We start from the raw sequence: 13,633 nt of genomic DNA on the forward strand, positions 1-13,633 counted from the left end.
CCTCTATCCGCATCATCCAAATAAATAAAATCAGCCTCGGTAGTGCCATGAGTCTCATCCGTCCATTCATCGTCAAATATATCTTCTTCGTCCTCCCATCCACATAGACTCGTTAAGAATATAACTATGCAAGGATAGTCATCCTATGGAAAAGTAAAGACTTGGGCTATCGGGGATACGTCCTCTACGGAGTAGGGGTCAGTCATGGTCAATCGGTGAATTAGCCATTCTAATTCCTCAACATTTCCCTCGCTGGCTAGTACATCTATATGACCCAATTCGGTTTTAATTATAGAATAGCACATGTGAAATATGTGAGAAAGGTACAGATGATACCTCTCACCAAAGGTGGGAGTGGATGAAGTGTGTGATGCTCGTGCATCTGCCATATCTGCAAACACAGATATAGCATCAGTAGGTTCATGAAGACAGGTCAATCTTGTTTCTAATTGTGTGCGGATAACTCTCCTCTTAATGTGCTCTTGCTCTTTTTATTATATTTTTCTTTTCTTTTCTTTTCTTTTTTGTGTATGAAGCTATATATATACATTCCCTCGAATTCGGGAGTTACATGGTCAGGGGAGAAGGTTAGGGAGGAAGCAATAGAACGTCGAACGTGAGTACATGCTCCCCCCTTCCTTGGGTGGATCGTTTTTTTTGCAATGATGTTGTAGCCCCTTGGAACCGATTTGTCCAGTGGGTTATAGGTGGTGATGTGGGTAGATAGCTTTTTATGACCCTTGTGGCCACATCAAGTTGTAGAGATGGTAGTGTACGCTCCCATGAACGAACGGAGGATATGGATTCCGACGATACATTTACAAGGGGAGACGTAGACTCATTGGTTTCTTGGTGGGTATTGACAAGGGTAGGTGTAGAGCGTGCAGAAACTTCTATATCAACGTGTGAATGGCATGAGGAGTTAGAAGCTTCCTGTGACTCCCCCCTTCCTAAGCTAGGTGGTATCGATTCATATCGTTTGGGAATCCAAACTAGCTCTGGAAGAAGTGGTGTGGAGTACTCTGTTACCTTTCCCTTACCACGGTCTTGAATTGTTGTTGGGGTGGCAACATTTGGCTTACAAGATTTTACAAGCGATGTAGAGGAGTTCAGCTTATGTTTAGGGACTCAAATATGGTCATTCCTTTCGTAGTACCCTTGGGCTGCTAATAATATTTTAAGAATCCAACGTGATGTTACCTTGCCTTTTCTAGGGTGGGTAGCTGCTTTCCTACTACGAGGCTTCCTGTCTGAACGAGATTGAGCAGTAGAGGTAGTCACTGTTAACGAAGCTTTTGGGAACCATTTGTATGTACTCTTCGATAAAGTAAGCGGAGCCTTGGGGACCACACTGCCTGTCTCCACTCTTGGCGTTGAAGCGTTAGAGGGGTGGCAAACAATCAAAGATGGTGTAGCCACTTGACTTTGTGATTTTTCCTTATCTAGTGTTTTGTCTAGAGTTGATGGCTTAGGTGCGGGAACCTGAGTGGTCAAGCTGAGAGCCGGTTCTTGCGTTGTAACTCTCCTGGTTGCCCAATCAATATTGCACTTGGTGGCTAACATCCATTTGTGCCCTAAGTTTACAGTTCCCTCCATGGTACCAGCAGGGCATAACCAAAAAGCTTTGAACCACAATCCCCTTGTCATAGGCAACAGGAGTGTGTAGAATTCCCGAGATAGCGGTTTTCTTCTCATTGATACCCTTAACTTGGATGGTACTCTTGGATAAGGGTGGTTTTCCAAGTTGACACCACACTCCATATGACATCAAATTGTGTTGAGCTCCCGTATCCAACCAATAATGCATTATATAGCACCTTCCCGTAAGGACTCTGTAGCTCAATTGGGTATCGTAGAGGCGGGTCAGATTCTAGTGAATCCTCCTCTGCCTCCTCAAAAATGCTTACATAATCCCCAAGTTGGCCTCTCGTTGGTGCCTAACACACTGCTGACGTTTTTTAGCTTCAACTCTCTCTTGTATCTTCTTAAGCTCAGCCGGTTCTTTAGCTGCCTTCTTTTGATGGTTTGCATGTAATTCCTCTTGGCTTTAGGGGTCATAGTATCTTTTGAATTTACTCCCATTGAGGAATCCAACGGTTTCAACTCCATCGAGAGTCTCCACTTGGATGGTACCTTGCGGGGTAATTTACTCCCATTGAGGAATCCAACGGTTTCAACTCTGTCGAGAGTCTCCACTTGGATGGTACCTTGCGGGGTAATTTCACATACTGTGTCCAGTCCCTTACCAGCATATTTTGGCTTCTTCTTTTTGTTATGCACTCCATACATCAGGACTTTATCCCCAACTTTGATGTCCTTGTTTTTCAGGTGGCGATCAAACCATTTCTTCCTTCTATCCTTCTCTACAAGGGCATTGTACACCGCCAATTCTCTTTCTTCGTTTAACTGCTCAAGGATATACAAACGCTCTACTAAGGGATTACCATCCCAGCCCTCTTGATGAGTAGCAACACGAAGAGTAGGAATGATAAATTCCCACGGTATGACTGCTTCTTAGCCATATACCATCTTGAATGGTATGCAATTAATAGTAACTTTATACGCAGTACGATAGGCCCTTAAAGCTGACGTAAGCTTTAGATCCCAATCTGTGCGATGAGCCTCAACTGTCTTTGTCAGAATAGAGATTAAGTTCTTGTTGGTACTCTCGGCTTGGCCATTTGCTTGCGGATAATAAGTAGATTTATAATGGGATATCATGAAATTTGTTGTTGTGAGCTCCTTAATCACTTCATTTATAAAATGTGTACCATTATCGCTCGTTCAAAAGGACAACTGAAGCGTCTGATTATATTTTCAAAGAGGAACTTGGCTGTTGTCCTCGCATCTGCCTTACGTGTCGCTTTCGCTTCAGCCCATTTGTTCACATAGTCAGTGATGGCCACAATAATATAGCGAGATTGTGTGTTACAGGCCGCTGGGCTAATTAGACCTACAAAGTCTAAACCCCACTTTTCAAATGGTTGGTTTACTTTAATTGGATGTAGGGGCATCTGATCTTTCCACTAGGGTTTCTTGTAGCGTTGGCATTCATCACACAACCCTTCACAAAAAGTGATGCATCTTGGAACATAGTGGGCCACCAATACCCTGATTGCAATATCTTTCGCGTAGTTAAGTCTCCTGAAAAGTGACCACCGGTTACGCCCATATGTGCCTCTTGCAAAATATATAGATACTCATTCTCTCGGGCACAACACCTAAGAACGTCATCCTTTCCTCTTTTATAAAGAGTCCCGGCCATTAGGCAATAGGGTTCACATTCCTTAATTAGCTTTTGAGCTAGATCTTTACGAATCTCTTTGGGTGGAAAACCATTAAGCACAAAGTTAACAATCTTCTCACTCCATTCAGACATTGTCTCCACCATGAACAAGGAAGTGTCAGGTAAGTCATCATCAACTCCCGTAGGAGCTTCACCATTAGGTATGCGAGACAAATGATCAGCCATGACATGTTTTTTGCCAGCTTCACAACAACAGTGAAATCAAACTCAAGAAGAATCAACAACCATCGTGTGATTCTTCATGTGGAGCATGGTTTGTTCACTAGATACAACAATGCTTGATGATCCACATAGAAAACAAACTTGGTGGCAAGAAGGTAATAACAAAATTTCTTTAGTGCATATATCATTGCCAACCCTTCTCGCTCCGTAGTGGTGTAGTTCATTTCAGCATCGTTCAGCTATGGCGACTAGCAAAGCTAATGGGGTAGTCTAGTTTATGTTCTCCAGGTTGAGTTAGTACACACCCAATAGTAAAGTTTGATGCATCAATATGCACATGGAAGATTAAATCCCAGTTAGGCATTCGCAAGATTGGAGCACTTGCCAGGGCCTTCTTTAATAACTCATATGCACGGTCACAATCTTCGGTCCAAATAAACTCGATGTGAGAAGCTTGTACAATGGTCGAGCTATCTCAGCGAAGAATAAAATAAACCTTCGATAATAACCAACATGGCCCATAAAGCGCTGGACTCCCTTATAGTTGGTGGGTGTGGGGGCAATTTGAGAATGACCTTGATTTTACTTTCGTCGGTGGAAATCCCATTTTTGGACACTATATGCCCTAGAATAACCTCGTGTTTAAGCCAGAATTGGCATTTGATAGGATTCAATGAGATGCGATATAATCTACACCTTTCAAATACTTTTCGTAAACACATCAAGTGCTCGTCCCAAGAGGAATGAACACAAAGATCATCTAAGAATGCTTCACAAAATTCCCTTAGATATTCCTTAAAGGCTGTGTTTATCAACAATCGTTGGAATGTTGCAGGTGCATTAGTTAAGCCAAAGGCCATGACGCGAAAGGCAAACACTCCAAACTCCGTTATAAAAGTTGTTTTTGCTTGGTCCTCTACTGTAATTGTAATCTGATTATAACCAAAGTACCCATCTAAAAAGCTATAAGCCTCCTGTCTCTGCAACTCTTTCAAGCACATATTCCGAATACGGCAAGGGGTAATGATCTCTTCTGGTGGCTGCATTAACCTTTTTGAGATCAACGCACACTCTGAGTTTCCCATTCTTCTTTGGTACAATGATTATCACAGAAACCCATTCTGAGTGCTCAATAGGGTATATGAATCCACATTTTATAAGCTTTTCAATTTCCTCTTGTACAATCTTTGCATACTTAGGATTCGGTAGGGACGTTTCTGGACGTCTGGTTTAGCAGTGCTAATCATTGAAATTGTGTGTTGCACCAGATTGGGTGGAACACCCTTCATATCATGGTATGTCCAAGCAAATATGTCCTTGAATTCTTTAAGAAGCATCTTAAGTGTAGCTTCTTCCATCTTGGTGAGGTCTTGAGCAATAAAAACTGGTTTAGACTCCTCACCTGGATCTGCTAGTTCTATCTCCTTAACTACCGCTGGGCCATCGTAGACACCGCTACTCCTATTGGTAGATGTTCGTTGGGCTTTTATGTAGATGACTTTACGTTTTCTCGTGGTAAAAGATTTTAAAATGCTCGGGTGCGGGGTGTAAGCCTACCGGTTCTTGTTATGCCATGCTTTTTTCTTTAAATTCTGCTTCCTTTTGTTGCTGAGCTACCTCTCGATTTTGACGCCTTCTCGCAGTACAACTTAGTTTCGGCTTCTCTTCAATTTCTAATTGGGCAATGTCATGAGGTTGCGAACTACACCACATGACACTTTGGAGAGGTATTCTCCCCAATTATCCACTAACTTTCGATGAGCATCATACTACATAACGAAGCCATTCTGCATGGATCTCTCTTTGTTTATTCTAGCTCGTACATTAGCTCGATAGCGTTGTCGCTTATGTCTCATCTTCTTCTTACCTAGTTTCAGATTTTTGTTTTTTGAAAATTTTAGATTAAGGTTCTGAGGGGCCAATCAGATTAATCCAAATGTAGGGAGAAGATAAATTAAAGAAATAAAGAAAAACCCCCCAAAATGAGTAAATACTCACATAAGATGAAGAGTGGACTAAGGACCAAAGAAATTACTAAAAAAATAAAATTTTGACACCTTAGAGTGGGGATTCCCCCTCATGAAGGAGGCGCCTATTTCACATGTGTGGTGGAGTTTTAAACTCTCAAATAATAAGATATTTCACCTCTCCTCTCTCCTAATTCAAGTCTAGTTCCAAAAAGTAAGCTAAACTGACCCAAAAATTGACCAAACTGATTTGGAAAATTCTATAATAAGTTTGCTTGGTTAGACCTGCTCATATAGCCTGTATATGCCCCACATCATGTCTGAAGGTATGCCTAGTGTCTGTAGCCGCCGAAAGAGGCACTGGGGAGTCATTTCAAATGTATCAATCCCATATGGAACAGTGGGGTCTATATCCTCTTCATAATCCCCACACGCACTATGTGACTCACAACCCATCTGGCTTATGGGGGTAACCCTCGGTGGATGCGGAGGTTGTGGTCCTAGCAAGCACTGGCGGTGGTAACGACACAGACTGGACTAAATTTGGGTTCCTTGGAACTATGTGTTGTGACGGTTGCTCGACAGGTGGTGCAGGCATCAGTGCGGGTACTTGAGGTGTGTTTGACCAGGCTAGTGGTGCCTGATTTGCTAGCATACGCTTAAGTACTAGGCAATCCTTAGATTGATGGCCATACTTACCACATGTATTGCAAGTCCCATTGAATTTAACTCTGAATGTGGGACATTCACTCGTGCTATGTGGTCGTAACCAAACCGAACACCATTGTTGCTCTCTTCTTGGGTACATATATGGCTATTTTGAGGAGCTCGATTACCCCTAAAGTATTCTTGAAGAGCCTTAGTAAGGTCAGCTGTATAGACATTTCGGATATCTTGGGTTCCTTGGCAATAGGTTTTACAGTTATTGGCTCGTGCCCAGATACTTGCGAACTAACAGACTTTGTCTCCGAAGACACCTTTTTACCTACAATCATCAAGTTTTCTTCTAACTGGATTGCATTGGCAGTAACTGCTTCCCACGTCGTAAGACCTCTGATGACTAGGCCATTGTATATGTCCTCGTGGCGCAATCCTCGGATGAATCTATCAAGATGGTTGTTATTGAAGCACTCATCGGGAGTACAACGAGAATTTAGATGCTTTAGTTGACTTATAAAGTCTCTCACTGACTCTCCTTCCTCGCGTTCAGCTTTTTGGAGTTGAGATGCTACACCCCAAAGCACACCCTCACGTATGTATTCTTTCAAGAACAATCTCTTGAGAGTGGGATAGTGAGTACGCTCTTCAACCCTTAAAGTTCGATACCAATCTCCGGCTTTTCCACTCAAGGTTAAGCCTAAGGCTTTACACATGTAGCTCATTGTGCTCTTCCAAGGAATCACACACGTGTTCAAAAACTTCAATGTGCTTCCTAACATCTTCGTTACCACTGAAGTTCTGAGTGAGCTTGGCAACTTGTACCGCCTTGCTTCTAGGCTCTCTCTCAGGTATGCCACGCATGTTTTCCACAATAGATCGTTTGATCGTTTGAGCAAACGCTACTAGATCACCTAAGTGAGCATGCATAGCTGGTGGAGGCACTTCTAGGATGGCCTGGTTGACAGGAGTTGGCATTAGTCTTGGTATATATGCAGCTGATGCAGGATATGATATGTGACTAGGCATAGCTCCTCTTGGATAAGGATTTTGATAAGGCATTCGTGGAGCATACGCCATTGGCATAACAAGAGGCGTAGGAGCTACATGAGCATGAGTAGCGATAGGTACATATGGTTGATATGCACTGGTATGCACTGTTGTAGGTACTGTACCACTAGGTAGCGGTGTTGTACTAACTACAGTGGTAAACGGGTGCACTTTTCGTCATGCTCATCATCGGAGTAGGCATTGTGGATTCCCTAATGGAAAGTTGAGCCAAAGTTGGAAAGCTAAAGTTACTGCTCGTGGGCTCAACCTACATTGAGACTCCAAGCAAAACAACATACGAAGGATCTACAGGACTCATCGAGGGAGTCTCTAATTTGCGAGAGGGTTGGTTGTTTAGCCTTGCCCATATCCAAAAATCTCATAGGGCCAGTTGAAACTAGGTTCGTTCCCCTATTCTGCCTCTCGAATTGGATAATTCTATGGATAACTTCACATATCATTTGTTGTTGTTCATCTAGATTGGTAGCACTAGATGTAGATCGTATGACTTCTAACCAACCTACATGGTCTGTGTAACCCGTGTATAGAGCTTAATCTATGCATAAAGCTTAATCTATGCATTAATAGATGTATGCATGCTTAAGCCTAAGCTAATCCTAAACCCTAGCACCCAAGGGTGCAATAATAAAAAACAAGAAGGTAAATAATAAGATTACATGAATAAGAGAGCTTACCTCGACAATGTCAAGCCGAAGGAGAGGACAACGACGTAAGACCTACAAAACATAGCATGAGAAAAAGTGATTAATAACACAATTATGAGAAAATCTCTATGCATGGTCTATATGCATGCATGCATAGTGCTTATGTATGCTCTAATATGCAAGAGGATCCCACTTCACAATACTTGCTTGACCTCCTTACATTAGCATGCAAAGTCACTCCTCATCACTGAACTCTAACAAAAGGAGGTCTAGCAAGCATTGCAACAATTATGTCTATACACATGTAAACTCTATGAATAGAAAGAATACCTTATGCATAGAAAAGAGAGCATAAAAAATATATGCTATATGCATAAGAGAGTATAAACATTTTAAAAACTCAAAATATCCTTTATATTTATGAAATGTGTGCCTTGGTGGGCTCTATATTTTGGGCTCCTCTATACTATATGTATCACCCTCCATAACATAAAGTAATCTATATCTCCTTAATCTTTCTACAAGTGTGAGCATCCAAGAGACAAGTCCCTTATGGTGCTAAAGTGGCTATAACATGGCAATTTTGAGAGTTAGTGAAATCTAGCAATGCGCTAACCGTGGAAAGAAAGAGCTAAGGATTGTCATATAGTGTTCATCTCTTAGCAAGTGTGTAAATGCACTATTCTCTCTCTCTCTCTCTCTCTCTCTCTCTCTCTCTCTCTCTCTCTCTCTCTCTCTCTCCATGTGTGTGTGTGTGAAAAGCTCGTGAAAAAGGTTGCCACACATTTGTGGTTAGTATATTCAATGATCTTAATATGCAAGGGGCCAAATCCTCGCTTAAATAAGCAACGAAAGCATCCTCATATCTAATAGTATGTTGGACAATGAATATGACATGTTGCTTTCTCTCCACCTCATGTGAATGTTATACTTTGCATTCTCAAAGCTTTTTTTGCTCTTATTTCAACCCTACCTCATGGCTTGTTTTTAGAGTTAGCCGGATAAGGCTTAGAGTTGCCTTAAAGCTTAGGGTTGCATGAGCCATGTGATTTCCTAGGTATTTGGGTACCTACATAAAATTTATCCTCTATTAACATGAAGAAGTGTATTGTGTGTAAGCTCATCCTTGATGGAAGGAGGGCTAATTGGAAGCATGTGTTCTATTGGTATAATGGTGTCAAAGGTCATCTCCATAGACTCTTATCCATTTATGCCCTTAACACAAGTGTATTTATTCTTGTATATTGAAAAGATGGTAGAGTAAGGAGAACTTATGCATTGCTATTCATGGTGTAACACTGAGTCCTCCATTCCTTGAGAAGAAATCTACATAGAGAAGAATAAGATTAGTCATGGGGGGGCAGCCTTTGTAATCCTCTATCGTATCTCCTATGGTGTGTTCTATGTGTAAATATGCTATTAGCTAAAATGCAACATTTTAGCTAATATGTGTAATTATGTGATTAGCCAAAATGAAACATTATTATGGAGATGGAAAGCTTTTCATTTGGATAGAGTAATGTGATGTGGGATGGAGTGCTTGATTTTAGCTAATATGTGTAATTATGTGATTAGCCAAATTGAAACATTCATATTGAGAGGGAAAGATTTACATTTGGATAGAGTAATGTGATGTGGGATGGAGTGCTTGATTTAGATGGCACGAGACAACATCATAATTTAGAGTCTCCCCAATTGCTCCACTCTAAAGATGGGAGATCAACTACCTAAAAAGGTGCAATGTACTAGAAGATTGGTGGCTCTAAAAAGGTGCAATGTACTAGATGATTGGTGGCTTGGCTATTGAATGAAAGAGAAGAGGTCTTAGTCTCAAATTGTTGGAAGTGTGAAAGTACTGTTGTTCTAGGGACGCTAGTGATCCAATACCTTAATGAGTTGTGGTTGTAGCTCTGGGTTTTACTCATAAAAAGACCACCTTGAAGTGAGGAATCTTATGAAGAATTTTACTCACAAAAAGACCACCTTGAGGTGAGGAACCTTATGCACATGAAAATACAAGCCCTCCCAAAATTGTTATAGGTACCATATAGCTTTCACAAGAGCATTCCAAATTTTCCAAGAAAAGTAGCGAAAAAAAAAACATCTTGAGGTGTGGATGTTGTAGTAGAAGGCGTAGCCAAGTACAAGAAGCCACACACATACACACATAGTAAGCCATAGTCATGAGAGTACAACAAGAGGCACACAACTTAATGAATATATGGTGTACAAAGTATACATAATATGTAAACCCTATAAGTGAAATAAGTGCTGATTCACATGCACAAGTGCTTGGGGGAAAAACCACCTCTTATGGAGGGGAAAAAAAGCCATGGCAGGTCCTAGAGAGTGTTCACACACCACTGCCCCATGGCATAGATGTCTACAAACCCCTTTGGAGGGATGATGTGAACATGTACATGTATGTCTAATCAATCCTTGGAAGGTAACAAGCCTAAATCTTTGCAAAAATCTTTGAACTTTTCATGATGAAATGCCTTTGTGAACAAATCTATCAAGTTGTCATGTGTGCCAGGCACATAGACCAAGTTGATCCGGTAGAGAGTCTTTCCCTGACATAATGATAATGCACCTAAATGTGTGAGCATGAAACACTAGGTTCCTCATAGCTACCAATGTGCTCTAATTGTCATGAAAATGGTAGTGAATGATAGTTGCCCCCACAACTTAAATCAGCCATATGCCAAACACACTCAACGGTGGTTGTAAAAAGGTGCCTTGTACTTAGCTTCATAGCTCAAGGTGGCCACTGCTGGTTACTTATTGAGCCATGACATACACGAATCACCAAGACGTAAGCAAAAACCACTAATGAGCACCCTAGTGTTGTAGCATCAACCCCAATCCAATATAAAGGCATGCAACAGTGAATCAGATAGAACAATCCAAGGTGTTGAGTGCCCTATAGGTAGCTAAAAATCGGCTTGACAACTTGCCAATGCATGGAGCCTTAGGCTATGCATTAACCGTCTCAACTAAGAGACCCCAAACAAAATGTCTGGCCTCATGTTGCATAAATTAATCAAGCAACCAACAACTTGTGCTGATATATGCCTGATCAATTTAAAATGCTCTCTAATTAGTACCTATCTTAACTAGTGTAAACATAGACTTACAATTTTGGTGACTAAACCTTTGAAGCATTCTCTGAAAAATACTTTCAGGATAATCCCATCATCACACTATATGAACTGAATGCCTAAATAGAAATGTAATTAACTTAAATTTGACATCTCAAATGATGAACGTAATTTAACTTTGAAAGCCAAAATCTGATTTTCATTAAGGCAGATGTGGATGTAAAGGTCTCATCATAATCGATACCTTTCTTTTGGGCATAACCTTTGGCAACAAGCATTAACTAGCGACGATCAATGCTACCATATGCCTTTCTTTGTACACCAACTTCGTACCAATGGCATTTTTGCCATGAGGCAAATCTAACAAATACCATGTGTCATTCTTGAGTATGGAGTCATACTTATCCTGCATAGCATGTATCTAATGACCATCTTCTTATGCTTCCTCAAAGGAAACAGGCTCCTCTTCATTGCACAAGGTGCTTATGAAACCATGTGCCCAGATGCATGGTGAGAACTAGTACGTGTTCTCCCTAGCCAAAGAAGTCTCAACATGGTTGTTCCGTAAGGTATGTAATAGCCAAGGAGGTACTGCTTAGCTTCATGCATTATTGTTCTTTCCTCTGCCAATGCATTAATAACATCTGCTTAACCAATGGGCTCAATATCAAGCATGTCTAGTTGCTGATTTTCAGCTGTTATTATGGGTTGATTTTCTAGCCATAATAGGCTGAGTGTCCAAATGTCCAGCACTTGGTGAGTGTGTACTATACAAAGGAAGAAGAGTATCAAAGAGATCCTGTGAGCCTACATGTGGGTTTTTTTTTTGCACTCAAGCAAGGGCTGGGATGAATTCTCCACAAAAGACCACATCTTCACTGACCATAATCAGCTGTGAGGCAAGATGGTAGAGATGATACCCTTTTCTCTCAGAATTGTAGCCCAGAAAAATGCATTTCACTGCCTTATCATCAAGCTTTGTGCGGTGTTGCACTAGTACAAGAGCATAAGCCAAGCATCCAAATACACGCATACGAGCCATTGATGGCTTCCTATCATGCCAAGCTTCGTAAAGGATTTTGAATATGTTCAATTTGATAGATCTTTCAAACAACAATAATTGTTTGTTTGTTGTTAAGTGCTTTTTTTGACACTTTGAATTTAAAAAACCTTCAACATTATTTTCATGTAACGTTTTCATATCTTTATCCTTTAATTAATAGTAGATGGTTGTTAAAGCTACTTTATAAACCATGCCGATTATTTTTTAGAAGCACCTTCAAAATTAGTGAAGGCATTTAATCAAAACAACAATATAATCATTGTTTGTAGTCACTTCATCAAACCAAAATATATTGTAGACACATGATTAAATCTTCAAGCAAGATTTAATATATATGCTTAATTCCTTAGACCATTTGAATATTATTTTTGAAGTCCTTTAACGTTATAGAATTTGATAATCATTTAATTAAACCATTATGTATTTGTTTTGGAGACTAAAACCTTTAAAGCAAATGTTTGATATGTAGGGAGGGTCAAAGGTCACTTCACTTGGCATGAATCCCTTTGTGTAAAGTCTTTAAATTGAACAAGTCTTGTAGAGAGTTTGAGTGGTTCAAGGACTCTACTTCTAGTTTCAATTTGATAAACCCTTGAAATATTATTACTGTTCATCATTTTAGTCATACTAACACTAGTAAATTTACTCGTGCAAATGCAATTTGGGCACAATTTAATGGTCGATTAATCCATTTTAAGTACCCTTGAATACAATCTTCTAGCAATTTGATAAAAGGCTAAATTTAAGCATAGGGGGGATAGACCTTCAGGTGGATAAACCCTTCAGGAATATTTTGTGTGGGGAACTTTGAATTACAGGATTGTGCTAGTATTATAAGCTATGGCGGCCAACATCTTCACACCCTCCATATCCATACAACGGCAGCAAAGCCCTTGCTATTCTTTCTCTTCTTCTTCCCCCATATCTGTTGTCAAAGAAAATGCCTTCTTCTGCACCGCCAAAAGGACCATTTTTTCAAACAGAGCCCTCACTACCCGCTCTGCACTTGCAGAAGAAGCTCTCCCTTCGCTCAATAAAGTCCCTGATTCCCTGCCCATCAGATCCCCATCCAAGTAAGTCTCAGAAAAGATAAATACTTATCCTATCCAGGTACGTTTGATTTTTCATATTCTTTTGAATTCAATTTGGGCATGGTAAATTTTTACTGTTTTTTTTTGGGGGTGTTTTTTGCAGAGTCAAGCGCTACACCATTTCTGTGTTTGTGGGCGATGAGAGTGGGATGATCAATCGCATTGCTGGAGTGTTTGCAAGAAGGGGTTACAACATAGAGTCCCTGGCTGTTGGGCTCAACAAAGACAAAGCCCTCTTCACCATTGTGGTTTCTGGTACCGACCGTGCACTCCAGCAAGTGATGAAGCAGCTCTACAAACTTGTGAATGTCATGCAGGTATACCTTTCTCTTAACACTACATTTATTTATTATCCTATTCTAAGCTTACCCATTACCTTTACTATCTTGTTGCCCCCTGTGCCCGTTCCCTCTTCCCCTGGATGGAAACTGATGTCCAGTCTTGTGTCTGAAAGATGCTTGAGAACATCAATGAGTGGACACAATGTTTCATTTACCAGTAGAGAATTGACTGATGGACAGCTTCAAATTGACGTCTCCAACTAGCTTGTACTCAGTCATACTGATCGCT

At 40.6% G+C, this 13,633-nt stretch overlaps 1 protein-coding gene across 1 annotated transcript in view; it reads left to right on the forward strand.

Moving 5' to 3' along the window:
• Positions 1-12,520: 12,520 nt before the first annotated feature.
• LOC147619518 (acetolactate synthase small subunit 2, chloroplastic-like) overlaps positions 12,521-13,633 on the forward strand; it is a 59,577-nt gene continuing 58,464 nt past the window's right edge. The window contains exons 1-2 of the mRNA XM_086773192.1: positions 12,521-13,045; positions 13,167-13,380. Of these exons, the coding sequence (XP_086629318.1) occupies positions 12,813-13,045; positions 13,167-13,380 (447 nt within the window). The 5' untranslated portion in view covers positions 12,521-12,812. The remainder of the gene's footprint in view (positions 13,046-13,166; positions 13,381-13,633) is intronic.

The sequence above is a fragment of the Cibotium barometz genome, chromosome 33 (genome assembly GCF_041138505.1).
Source record: "Cibotium barometz isolate CiBa-2024 chromosome 33, ASM4113850v1, whole genome shotgun sequence".
Lineage (NCBI taxonomy): Eukaryota > Viridiplantae > Streptophyta > Polypodiopsida > Cyatheales > Cibotiaceae > Cibotium > Cibotium barometz.